The sequence below is a fragment of the Ahaetulla prasina genome, chromosome 10 (genome assembly GCF_028640845.1).
Source record: "Ahaetulla prasina isolate Xishuangbanna chromosome 10, ASM2864084v1, whole genome shotgun sequence".
Taxonomy (NCBI): Eukaryota; Metazoa; Chordata; class Lepidosauria; order Squamata; family Colubridae; genus Ahaetulla; species Ahaetulla prasina.
In genome coordinates, this window is record NC_080548.1 from 13,470,011 (window position 1) to 13,483,019 (window position 13,009).

At 46.0% G+C, this 13,009-nt stretch overlaps 1 protein-coding gene across 2 annotated transcripts in view; it reads left to right on the top strand.

The window, feature by feature from the left end:
- The window catches only part of LDLRAP1 (low density lipoprotein receptor adaptor protein 1), a 106,575-nt gene that overhangs the window by 42,052 nt on the left and 51,514 nt on the right, over positions 1–13,009 (top strand). For both annotated transcript variants that reach the window (XM_058195438.1, XM_058195437.1), the window contains exons 2-3: positions 1,313–1,455; positions 9,089–9,201. In XM_058195438.1, coding sequence (XP_058051421.1) covers positions 1,313–1,455; positions 9,089–9,201 — 256 coding nt within the window. The remainder of the gene's footprint in view (positions 1–1,312; positions 1,456–9,088; positions 9,202–13,009) is intronic.

Sequence of the window (13,009 nt, forward strand, 5' to 3'; positions counted from 1 at the left end):
AAAGTGAACGTAGAATAATAGCCAGTGAAAGAATACAAGTAGTCTTCAACTAATGACCACGATAGAGCTCAAAATTTCAGTTGTACATCTTCCTCCCCCTGTCCTTACCACTTTCTATAGAGTACATCTTCCTCCCCCTGTCTATAGGGTACATCTTCCTCCCCCTGTCCTTACCACTTTCTATAGAGCAGTGATGGCTAACCTTTTTGCCATTGCGTGCCAGGAGGGGGGCGGGGGGGATCGCGCGCACGCATGCCCACACCCATCATTTTATGTGCCCTGCCCCCGCACATGCATGCGCGACTCTCCCCTCCCCCCCCACTTTTGACATGTGATGGCCCGGTATGCCCATTTTTCTCTCAGCTGGCTCCAGAGCCTCTCTATGAGTCTGAGGGTGGTGGAAAACTGCCTTCCCCATCTCCCTGGAGGTCCTCCGGAGGCTAGAAATCGACCGTTTACCAACTTCTGGTTGGACAGGAAGTGACATTTTTTGCTTTCCCCAGCCTCCAGAGACTCCTAGAGTGGGCCGCATCAGGGTTGTGTTTGACCTCGGGGGGCCGGGGGGACATGACCTGCTTGATGTCACTCGTGCGAGCGCTCTGCCAGCGAAAATGAAGCTTGGCAGAGCCATGCGCAGCCCTCCCAAGCTCTGTTTTCACTGGCAGAGGCACCGCGGGCCGATCCTTCGCTGTTTCCAGGGCAGCCCCATGGGCCAGATCTAAACGGCCCGCAGGCCTTGAGATTGACACCCCTGTCTTAGAACAATTAAGTGAGTTTTGCCCCACTTTATGACCTTTCTAATCACAGTTGTTAAGTGAATCACTGCAGTTAAGTTAACAACATGGTTATTAAGTGAATCTGGCTTTTTTGCTTGTCGGAAAATCATATGACCCCAGGACGCGCATCCATCGTGAACCAGTTGCCATGCATCCAAATTCTGATCATGGAAATGCTGCGACAGTTGTAAGTGTGAAAACTGGCCACAAGTCCCTTTTTTCAATGATGTCACTTCGAATGATCCCTAAACATAGAACATAGAATAATAAAGGGACCTTGCTTCAGCTGAAGACCTTATACCATTTCAGACAAGTGGCCGTCCAGTCTCTTTTTAAAAGCCTCCAGTGACGGAGCACCTCATTTTTGAGGACTACCTGCGCTAAAGGAACAAGTGTTGCATGCATTTGCACACAAATTGGGTGTGGCTATTTCCAGCCAGTGAGAAAATGCCAGAGCTCCTGTATAACTGTTCCGTTCTTCCCAAAAGTCATTCCAAGTGGTCTCGATAATAACAAAAGTTCTTTTGATTTTATAGAACTCCCTGAGAACTGGACGGACACCCGAGAGACCTTACTGGAGGGAATGCTCTTCAACCTGAAGTACCTGGGCATGACATTGGTTGAGCAGCCCAAAGGAGAAGAATTATCGGCAACGGCTGTCAAAAGGATTGTGGCAACGGTGAGGGACCAAGGTCCAGTTTCCATTCCCGTCCTCCCTAACTGTCTTCTATTGTCCCTAAGCCAGTGTTTCTCAACCATGGCAGCTTTAAGACGGGTGGACTTCAACTCTGGTCTGCCCATTTTGAAGTTGCCAAGATTGAGAAAACGCTTCCCTAAGCAAGCCAGGTCGGTGACCCATTGTTGCGAACAGGGCAATAAGAATAAAATATCTTACCGTATTTCCACAGCTCTCCATACCTAACACTGGCTGGATGTGAGAGGTTGCCCTGAAAACATGGGTGGCGAGAGGGTTTTCAGTCTGCTTAAGATCTATAATTTAAAACTAATTAACATTTTTATCACCGGCTTTAAAACGCTTTCCCCCCCTCCCCTCTCCATTGTTGTTTCTTTGCCCTTTATGGACTTCATAAATTTTTTACTGCCTGTGACTGGATTACTCTGCTCATGTAGGAAGAATTTCTTTTCTAATCTATTCTGGTTAACCTGAGTCACCCAATCAATGCACAAAAAACCTGGCTTTGTGTGTCTTGCTTGACTTACGACTGCAATTGAACCCATAATTTCTTTTCCTAAGTGAGACAGTTGTTAAGTGAGTCTTGCCCCATTTTATGACCTTCCTTGCCACAGTTGTTAAGTGAATCACTGCAGTTGACGCATTTAATAACCTGATTGCTCCCCCATTGACTTCACTTGTCAGAAGGTCACAAAAGGGGGTCGCACGACCCAGGGACACTGCAACCGTCATAAATATGAGCCAAGAGTCTGAATTTTGATCATGTGACTGTGGGGATGCTGCAACGGTTGTAAGTGTGAAAACCGGTCATAAGTCCCTTTTTTCAGTGCCGTTGTAACTTTGCACGGTCACTAAATGAACTGTTGTAAGTCGAGGACTACCTGTATTTGTGTTTCTATAGTTAGCCCTCGACTTACAACCATTTGGTTTGCAGCTCGTTCGTCATACAATCAAAATTCAGACGCTTGGATCATATTTATGATGGTTGCAGTGTTTCCTGGGTCATGAGATTCCCCTTTTGCCACCTTTCGACGAGCAACGTCAGAAAATCTGGAACTGAAAAACGTGTCTTATGAGTGGGCCTCGCACTTATGACCATCGCAGCATCCCCATCAGTGGTGGGATTCAGCCGGTTCGCATCGGTTCAGGCAAACCGCTTGTTAAATTACCACCACCCATCAAAGTGGATCCTGGACGCGGCAATGGAGAAATGGGAAACGGCGCTGCCGGCATGAGGGAAGGAGAATTGCTGCTTTCCCTCTTTCTTCTCCCTGCTCCTCCTTCCCTCGCGCCAGTCACTCAATTGCCCAATTCTCCATTGTAGCACAGCGCCCAGGATCCACTTTGATAGTGGGTGGGGTGGTAATTTAATGACTGGTTTTCCCATCATCAGGTTGGCCATTGTGGGAGGCTCATTCCACATGTGTGGCGGAGATGGAGGGCGGAGATGGACCACAGCAGGTTTTGACTAATTCTGGAGAACCGGTAGCAGAAATTTTGAGTAGTTCAGAGAACCAGTAGTAAAAATTCTGACTGGCTGCGCCCCCATCTCTTCTCTGCCTCCCAAGTCCCAGCTGATGGGGAGGAAACGGGGATTTTACAGTATCCTTCCCCTGGATTGCGGAGGGAATGGAGATTTTAAGAGTATCCTTCCCCTGCCACGCCCACCAAACCACGCCCACCAAGCCACATCCACAGAACCGGTAGTAAAAAAATTTGAAACCCACCACTGGACCACACCTGCCATGATAGCCAACCTGACCTTTGGCAAACAGGTTGTTAAATTATTTGACTCTCGCCACTGATTCCCATGGTCCTGTGATCAGAACTTGGGTGCCTGGCAACTGGTAGATATTTATGATGGTTGCAATAGCTCAGGGTCACTCCCAGCTGGCTTCAGTCAATAGGGAAAGCCGGATTTGCTTAGCAACCACATGGTTCGTTAACAACTGCAGTGATTCGCTTAACAACCGTAGCAAAGAGGGTCGTAAAATGGGTGCAACTCATTTAACAACTGCTTTGCTTAGCCATGGAAATTCAGGTCCCAACTGTAATCATAAATCCAGGACTATCTGTAAAGTATTGATTGCATACCTATATAAGCACAGCGCATATACATACAGCCTTGATATATCCCCATTTAGCCAGTCTGGTTGGAACAGACAAAATGTTTTCATGTCACTCCCAATAATGAACATTTTCACTGGCTCTGTCAGATTTAACTGGCCTTTTTTAGTTATCAGCCACCCTTTTTCCAAACAATCCCTAAATTGAGCTTTTACTGTAATGCAAATTGTCATGCCAGTCATACTGTGTTCACCTTGAGAAGAAAAGTATTTGTCAATTTAAAAAAAGTTCAGTGACATTTTTCATTTGTTCCGTTATTGTTTCAAAAAGTGAAGCTTAATCAATTTTTTACAGGGCATTTTAATATAGATTTAGAAATCCATTATAATCCATTCTAAATTTAAATAAGTCTCTTCCTAGCAAAACAATGCTTTTTCGGCATACTGCTATATAGAAAACAAAAGTGACCACATTTGCTAGATCTTAAGAGCATTTTCAGGGTTTTTTCTTTCACTGCCTGTTAATTTCTTGTATTACAACTAAAATCAGGTAGGAACAAATCAACTCTTACCTTTCTTGATTAATTGTTGGGAGACTTTTTAATTCACCAGAATTTCAGTTGTCAATTACACCAATTAATGCTTGCAGTCCTGATTTTATCTCATGTTATCTACTTTCTTTATTGAGCTGGGGTTTTGTTTTAATGACTTACTGAATTGTTGCATTCGGAAAAAGACGCATTGTGATTGGAATAGTTTTGCTCCTTCTGCAACAATTATTATTTATTTTATTTATTATTTAGATTTTTATACCGCCCTTCTCCCGAAGGACTCAGGGCGGTGTACAGCCAGATTAAAACAGTACAATATACAAATTAAAACCACAGTTAAAATAACCTATTCTATAAATGGCCGAAAATTAAAACCGTCAAATTTGACCCATAAATAAAATACCCCAATTAAAATTATTAAAATTCAAAAAATTTAAAAAATTAAGCCAGTCCCACTTGGGTAAACAAATGCGTTTTCAATTCACGGCGAAAGGTCCGAAGGTCAGGTAATTGACGCAAACCAGGGGGAAGTTCGTTCCAGAGGGTAGGTGCTCCAACAGAGAAGGCCCTTCCCCTGGGGGCCGCCAGCCGACATTGCTTGGCGGACGGCACCCTGAGAAGAGCCTCTCTGTGTGAGCGTACGGGTCGGTGGGAGGCATAAGGTAACAGCAGGCGGTCCCGTAAGTACCCGGGCCCTAAGCCATGGAGCGCTTTAAAGGTGGTAACCAACACTTTGAAGCGCACCCGAAAGACCACAGGTAGCCAGTGCAGACTGCGCAGGAGCAGTGCAGACTGTGCAGGATTTGCATATCCTATAGCTGTGATGGCAAACCTATGGCATGCATGCCACAGGTGGCGCACGTAGCCATATCAGTGGGCACGCGAGCTCCGCTCTGGCGCGCATGCGCACACTGACCAGCTGATTTTCAGGCCTTCTGGACCCACCAGAAGTAAGGAAACAGGGTCTCGGGGTAGGGGGGAAGGCCCATTTTTTTCTCACACCTGGCTCCAGAGTCTCTCTAGGCCTTCCCCCCCACCCCCCAGAGGTCCTCCGGAGGCTGAAAACATTTGCCAACTTCCGGTCCCACCGAAAGTTGGCAAATGGGTCATTTCTGGCATCCAGAGGACCTCCAGGGGGTGTGAAAGACCGTTTTCGGGGGGCCCCCAGACTCCTAGAAAGGCTCTGGAGCCAGGTGTAAGAGAAAAACGGGTCTATCGGGCCATCATGTACCAGGAGCGGGTGGTGGTGGTTACGCACACATGCACAGGGGTGGGGCGCATAGAATTATAGGTGTGGGCACGTGCGCACGTGACCCTCCCCCGTCCCCCTGTCCTGGCACGCAATGGCAAAAAGGTTAGCCATCACTGCCCTATAGAGAAGGCCAGCATTCTATAGCAGGGGTCTCTAACCTTGGTCCCTTTAAGACTTGTGGACTTCAACTCCCAGAGTTCCTCAGCCAGCTTTGCTGGCTGAGGGACTCTGGGAGTTGAAGTCCACAAGTCTTAAAGGGACCAAGGTTGGAGACCCCGTTCTATAGAGTGGGCCAGCACAACATAGAGCCTGCGGATCATACCTAGCCTGCTAAGAAGCCTTTGGTGACCCAAAGACATTTTTTTAAAAAGTCACTAAATTTGCTGCCTCCCAAAAGATCCCCTTAACGCCTGCCAGCCTTGCGAGGTCGGCCAGACAAGAAGCACACCCAGAATTACTAGCTCCTGTCTTTGTATTGTAAGGATACATTAACAGAACCTTGCAAGTCTGGGCGTACATTTCCCCCCCCCCCCGCCCTCACCTTTACAGTCCAAGAAACTAGAGAGGGTCCCTTTTGAGACATTAGCTGCAATCCCATTTACCAGTAGTCCTCGATTTACGACCACAGTGGAGCCCAACGTTTCTGTTACTAAGCGAGACTGGTATTAAGTGAGTTTTGGCCCTATTTAAACAACCTTTCTCACCACCGTTGTTGAGTGAATCATTGCAGTTGTAAATTAGTAGCATGGTTGTTAAATGAATCTGGCTTCCCCATTGACTTTGTTTGTCAGAAGGTTACCAAAGGGGATCGCATGACCCCCCCACCCCCCGCTCCGGCCATTGCAATTGTCATAAATAGGAGTCAGTGGCTAAGGGCCTCTGTGGCTCAGACTGGTAAGACAGTCTGTTATTAACAGAAGCTGCCTGCAATTACTGCAGGTTCAAGCCCCACCAGGCCCAAGGCTGACTCAGCCTTCCATCCTTTATAAGGTAGGTAAAATGAGGACCCAGATGGTTGGGGGCAATAAGTTGACTTTGTATATAATATACAAATGGATGAAGACTATTGCTTAACACAGTGTAAGCCGCCCTGAGTCTTCGGAGAAGGGCGGGATATAAATGCAAAAAAAAAAAAAAGTGTCTGAATTTTGATCATGTGACTGCAGCAGTGGTGGGTTTCAATTTTTTTTTTTACTACCAGTTCTGTGGGTGTGGCTTGGTGGGCGTGGCATGGCATGGTAGGCGTGGCAGGGGAAGGATACTGCTAAATCCCCATTTCCTCCCAAATCAGCTGGGACTTGGGAGGCAGAGAATAGATGGGGGCGGGGCCAGTCAGAATTTTTACTACCGGTTCTCCGAACTACTCAAAATTGTCGCTATCGGTTCTCCAGAACTGATCAGAACCTGCTGAAACCCACCTCTGGACTATAGAGATGCTGCAATGAAAAAGGTTCATAAGTCACTTTTTTTAGTGCCGTTCTAACTTTGAACGGTCACTAAACAAATTGTTGTAAGTCAAGAACTACCTGTATTCCTGTGGGCTCAGCTGCCTCTTTCCTATCTGTTTTCTAATCTGCAGCTCTTCCTCTCGTCTCCCAGGGCGACTCCTTCCTACCATTACACCACTACTCTGTAGAAACGAAATGCGGGGAAACCTAACCACAACCATACTAAGGAATAGGAAGTAGTGAATGACTATGGAATACTAATCAGCTGTGTTTACAGAACTCACTTAACCTAGTTACTTTTCTGGGGTTGCGCAACACAGTGTGATGTAATTGAACGGTCTGGATTATGTAACTCACAAAGCCACCCACAGACCTAACTAGGATTTTAAAAAAAACTAATCAAGCTTAGCATGTACTGGAAGTGTGTTTGTAGATATTTGCTTGAGCTATTAAGGATGCAGTGTGAACACAACCAAAGAAAGTTAAAAGGGGATGCAAAGAAATGGGAGAGGAATGCAACGGAACGTCAGAATAACACCAGATCTTCCATGCAGCAGCATTTTGTTAGATGTTCCACTTGTTAATACTTAATTGTCATGTGCTTGAAAGGGAAGTTGAAGGACACAAGGTAGAAACATGGTTAATTAGCTCTGAAAGCCCACCAGAACTCACATCATAAAATAGAGCAGGGATGTCAAACTCGATTTCATTGAGGACTCATCAGGGTTTGTGTTTGACCTTGGAGGGCCCGGCGGGGGGGGCGGGATGTAGGTGTGGTCATGATGGGTGTGGCTGTGGCTATGGTGGGTGTGATACGAGACTCGTGTCGGGGCACCTGTGGTGCTAATGCAGGACTTCCCTGAGACCCTCCCTTACTCTCATTTTAATCTTCCTTCCTTCCTTCCTTTTTTTCCTTTTCCTTCCCTCTTCATTCTCCTTTCTTCTTCCTTCCCCTCTTTCCTTATTTTTCCTTCCTTGCTCTCTTCCCATCTTTCTTTCTTTCCCTTTCTCTCTTTCCTTTTTCCCTTTCTCCTTTCCTGTCCCTTCTTGCATTCTCAAATGCAAAAGGGGAAACATTTCTCCTTTTGTTTTGTTTTTAGTTTGTTTTGATAGCCTTCTGCCAGCGAAAATGGAGTCGGGGTGGGGGGAGGGCGTCTGGCCCACCGTGCTCCGTTTTCACTGGCAGAGGGCCGCAGGAGGGCGTCGTGGCCAAAAATGAGGCATGGGGTGCAGGGGTGAAATCCAGCAGGTTCTGACAGGTTCTGGAGAACTGGTAACAGACATTTTGAGCAGTTCGGAGAACCAGTAGCAGAAATTTTGAGCAGTTCGGAGAACCAGTAGCAGAAATTTTGAGTAGTTTGGAGAACCAGCAAATACCACCTCTGGCTGACCCCAGAGTGGGGTGGGAATGGAGATTTTGTAGTATCCTTCCCCTCAGGAGTCCTGAGGGAATGGGGATTTTGCAGTATCCTTCCCCCAGGAGTGGTGAGGGAATGGGGATTTTGCAGTATCCTTCCCCCCAGGAGTGGGGAGGGAATGGGGATTTTGCAGTATCCTTCCCCTGGAGTGGGGAGGGAATGGGGATTATGCAGTATCCTTCCCCTGGAGTGGGGAGGGAATGGGGATTTTGCATGGGGATTTTGCAGTATCCTTCCCCTGGAGTGGGGAGGGAATGGGGATTTTGCAGTATCCTTCCCCTGCCACGCCCACCAAGCCACACCCACAGAACCGGTAGTAAAAAAAGCTACCCACTATGGGGGGCTGCAAAGCCCTCCCCAAGCTCTGTTTTCGCTGGCAGAGGCACTGTGGGCTGGCTGTTTTAGGGCGAGCCCCAAGGGCCAGATCTAAGCACCCAGCGGCCCCTGGGCCTTGAGTTTGATACCCCGAAATAGAATGTTATTCATAAAACAGTTGCAAATTTAGAGGATCAGACTCTAGCAAAAAGTTGATGGATTATAGAAGGAGTTTAAAGCTTGGCTGAATAAAAGAAGCTTCATCTAACCTTGTTCTCTGTCAAATAAAGATGAAGAGTGTACCTTTGATCCTTCCTAATGCCCTTGGCTAGTCAGGAGAATTTATAGGGAGGAAAGGTTTTCATGGGTTCTCCGAGTATCTCTTTAATGATGCGAGCAGTTTGCTTTGGTTTGGCAATATTTCTGTCTGTAGGCGAAGAACCATAAAGGAAACTGCTTAGAAGTAACTCTACATGTCTTTCTTGGTTTGAGGGGCCTGACAGTAAGATTTTGAATTGATTTATCTTTGTGGCGACATCTAAATTTCCGTTCTTTTCTCTATTCCAAGGCAAAGGCCGGTGGGAAAAAACTCCGAAAAGTGACTCTGAAAGTATCGCCCAAAGGGATCGTTCTCAGTGACAGCATAACAAATGAATCCATTGAAAATGTGTCAATATACAGGTACTCCTCATCCATACAGTTTCAAATCTTCAGAGCAAATAACTTAAGCCCTCTCCTTCCCCGAAGAGCTAACGTTCGAAGGGTTAATGCTTGAAGCTTTGCTGGCTGAGGGACTCTGGGAGTTGATGTCCACAAGTCTTAAAAGAGCCAAGTTTGCAGACCCCTGCCTAAGGCAGGGGTGTCAAAATTGCGTCGTCACGTGACGTATCGTGACTTCCTCCCCCCTTTGCTAAACTGGGTGTGGGCGTGGCCAGCGTGTGACGCATCAGGCCCGCAGGCCGCGAGTTTGACAGCCCTGCTCTAAGGCAATCATATCATGGAATATTAGGTATCTATTATAGACATGTCATTGCATCGAAATAACGTTGTGTTAAAACGGAGACGATGGAGCAATAGATGGTCAGTATGGAGAGATTTAATCATATGTTAAAGAACTGAGCTAGTTTTATATGACAGTTAGAACAATTAATAAGTGGAACGACTTGCCTGCAGAAGTTGTGAATGCTCCAACACTGGAAATCTTTAAGAAAATGTTGGATAGCCATCTGACTGAGATGGTGTAGGGTTTCCTGCCTGGGCAGGGGGTTGGACTAGAAGGCCTCCAAGGTCCCTTCCAATTCTGTTGTTATATTATTATATTATATTATATTAACCTTTTATGGATATACTTCTTTCCCCCACAAGTGTCACTCGTTCATTATTCTATTTTTGTTCTGATTTTTTTAGCACATATATATTTTTGGTGATACTTCATCATATCTTCTGATTGATACACTTACCCATAGATGTTACCTGTGTGTGTGTGTGTGTGTGTGTGTGTGTGTGTGTGTGTGTAGTACCTTCCATTACTTAGTGATACAGTCATTAAGTACCATATTTTTCGGAGTATAAGATGCACCTTTTCCCCCCCAAAAGAGGGTGGAAATGTTGGTGCATCTTATACACAGAATACAGCCATTTATGGCCTCCCGAAGCCCCACCGCGCTTGTTCCATTTTTGCAAAAATCAAGCCCGTTTTTCGCCCAATTTTTGCAAAAACGGGCCCTTTTTGCCCTCCCACAGCCCCCATGAGCACTCTGCAGGCCTCCCAAACTGTCTGTGCACCCTGTTTTTCACAAAAATGGACCCATTTTTCTCACGTTCTTGCAAAAAATGGGGCGCGCAGAGGGTTTGGGAGGCCTGCAGAGTGCTCCTGGGGGCCAGGGAGAGGAAAAAAAGTTTTTTTTCTTACTTAGCTCTTCAAAATCTTGGTGCGTCTTACAGTCTGAAAAATATGGTAAGTTGTGCTGAATTATTGATCTTGTTTGCAGTGATCGTTAAGGAAATCCAGCATTAAATGATTTTAAACCTTTCTTGCTAAGGTTGTTAAGTGAATCACAGCCATTGTTAAGCTGGTAACACGATTGTTCAGTGACTCTGGCTTCGCTGATTTTGCTTGTTGGAAGGTTGCAAAAGGTTGACCACATGACCCCCAAGACACGGCAACTGTTGTAAATATGAGTCTGTTGCCAACTGTCTGAATTTTGATCAGGTGACCATGGTACTAAGTCACTTTTTTCAGTGCCCTTGCAATTTCGAATGGTCACTAAATGAACTGTTGTAACTTGAGGACTATCTGTAATGAATTGGATTTTATGACAAGCTTGTTTAGGCTGCTTTTAAGAAAGGAGTCAACTTTACGAGGTTGACCAGATGGGAAACAACACAATCGGATAAACTAATTCTAGATGGGCTCCAGCATGACTCTGAAAGCTTGGAAGACTAAATCTCTGGACCCAGATTGGATCTTGAAACTAATTCTACTTTCCTGTAAAGGTGAAATTCAATTTTTTTTTTTACTACCGGTTCTGTGGGTGTGGCTTGGTGGGCATGGCAGGGGAAGGATACAGCAAAATCCCCATTCCCCCCACACTCCTGGGGGAAGGATAATGCAAAATCCCCATTCCCTTCCCACTCCTGGGGGAAGGATACTGCAAAATCCCCATTCCTCCCCACTCCTGGGGGGAAGGATACTGCAAAATCCCCATTCCCTTCCCACTCCAGGGGAAGGATACTGCAAAATCCCCATTCCCTCCCCACTCCAGGGGAAGGATACTGCAAAATCCCCATTCCCTCCCCACTCCTGGGGGAAGGATACTGCAAAATCCCCATTCCCTCCCCACTCCTGGGGAAGGATACTGCAAAATCCCCATTCCCTCCCCACTCTGGGGGGACGGATATTGCAAAATCTCTATTCCCTTCCCGCTCTTGGGAGACGGATATTGCAAAATCCCCATTCCCTCCCCACTCCTGGGGGAAGGATACTGCAAAATCCCCATTCTCTCCCCACTCCTGGGGGAAGGATACTGCAAAATCCCCATTCCCTCCCCACTCTGGGGGGAAGGATACTGCAAAATCCCCATTCCCTCCCCACTCCTGGGGGAAGGATAATGCAAAATCCCCATTCTCTCCCCACTCCTAGGGGAAGGATACTGCAAAATCCCCATTTCCCTCCACTCCTGGGGGAAGGCTATTGCAATCTCCATTCCCACCCCACTCGGGGGCCAGCCAGAGATGGTATTTGCCGGGTTCTCCGAACTACTCAAAATTTCCGCTACCGGTTCTCCAGAACCTGCTGAATTTCACCCCTCCTGTAAAGCTACATTAACAGAATCTTGCGAGTCTGAAAGGACAGTCCTCCTTCTGTCACCTTTATAGCCTGAGAACTTAGGGGCGGGTCTCTTCTGAGCCTCTTGCTCCGCCCACTATGCAGCTGCAGGCAATGATGTCTCTTATCTGACTAGGCAACATCTCCTTGCCCCGCCTCCCAGGCCCTTTCTCATGTCCCATTAGGAAAAAAGGAACCTTCCAACCCCAATGATGAGAAAGGGATGGGACTAATATGCAACACCCCACCCCACCCCCCCAAATTGAAAACCCAACAAAGAAAAATTCTGAGACCAGTAGGCAGATGCAGAGGAACAATCTACGGGCTTGTTTAAGAACAAGGAATTCTTCAAGGACTTCCTGAAAGCAATTAATGAGGCATGTAATCCTTGGAGAGAACCAGTGGCAAAGCTCGGCCCTCTTGGAGAAATAACGGACCCACTCATTACTGCCAATTTTTGACACAACACTGAACACATTTCTGTTGCAAATCCCATGTGTTTAATGGACCACACTGGGGCAGAATAGTCCTTCCTGCTGTTTGTTTTTTTTTTCTTCCCCTAAATAATTCCTCAAATTGAAATATGGTGTATTTCTCTCTCTATGTCGTCTTTCGTAAAGGAAAATTAAAGATGGGCTGACTTGTGAATAACACTGACTATGAAATGCCTTGAAGACACAGGCGCTTAAAGTAAAAATTGTTTCATAGGTTGGCTTGTTTGGGACGGTAACATTTTGTCCAATTTTGATTTTCACTATAATTCAAATAGTAAGAGAAGGGAGAAATGTCTGGTCCCTTTGTTAAGGCTTATGAAAAATTTGTTTTTAGATTTTTTTTGCGTCCAGCCTTTATTATTTTTATAAATAGAATAGAATAGAATAGAATAGAATAGAATAGAATAGAATAGAATAGAATAGAATAGAATAGAACAGGACACACAAGGAATTTGTCTTGGTGCATACGCTCTCAGTGTACATAAAAGAAAAGATACGTTCATCAAGAATCATAAAGTACAACACTTCTTCGGCCGAAAAAATGCTTTTAAAAGTAAAAAAAACAAGTTGGTCATGCCCACCAAGTCACATTACTCCCCCACCACATTACTCCCCCACAGAACCGGTAGTAACAAATTTTACATTTCACTGCTGGAGTGGACCATGG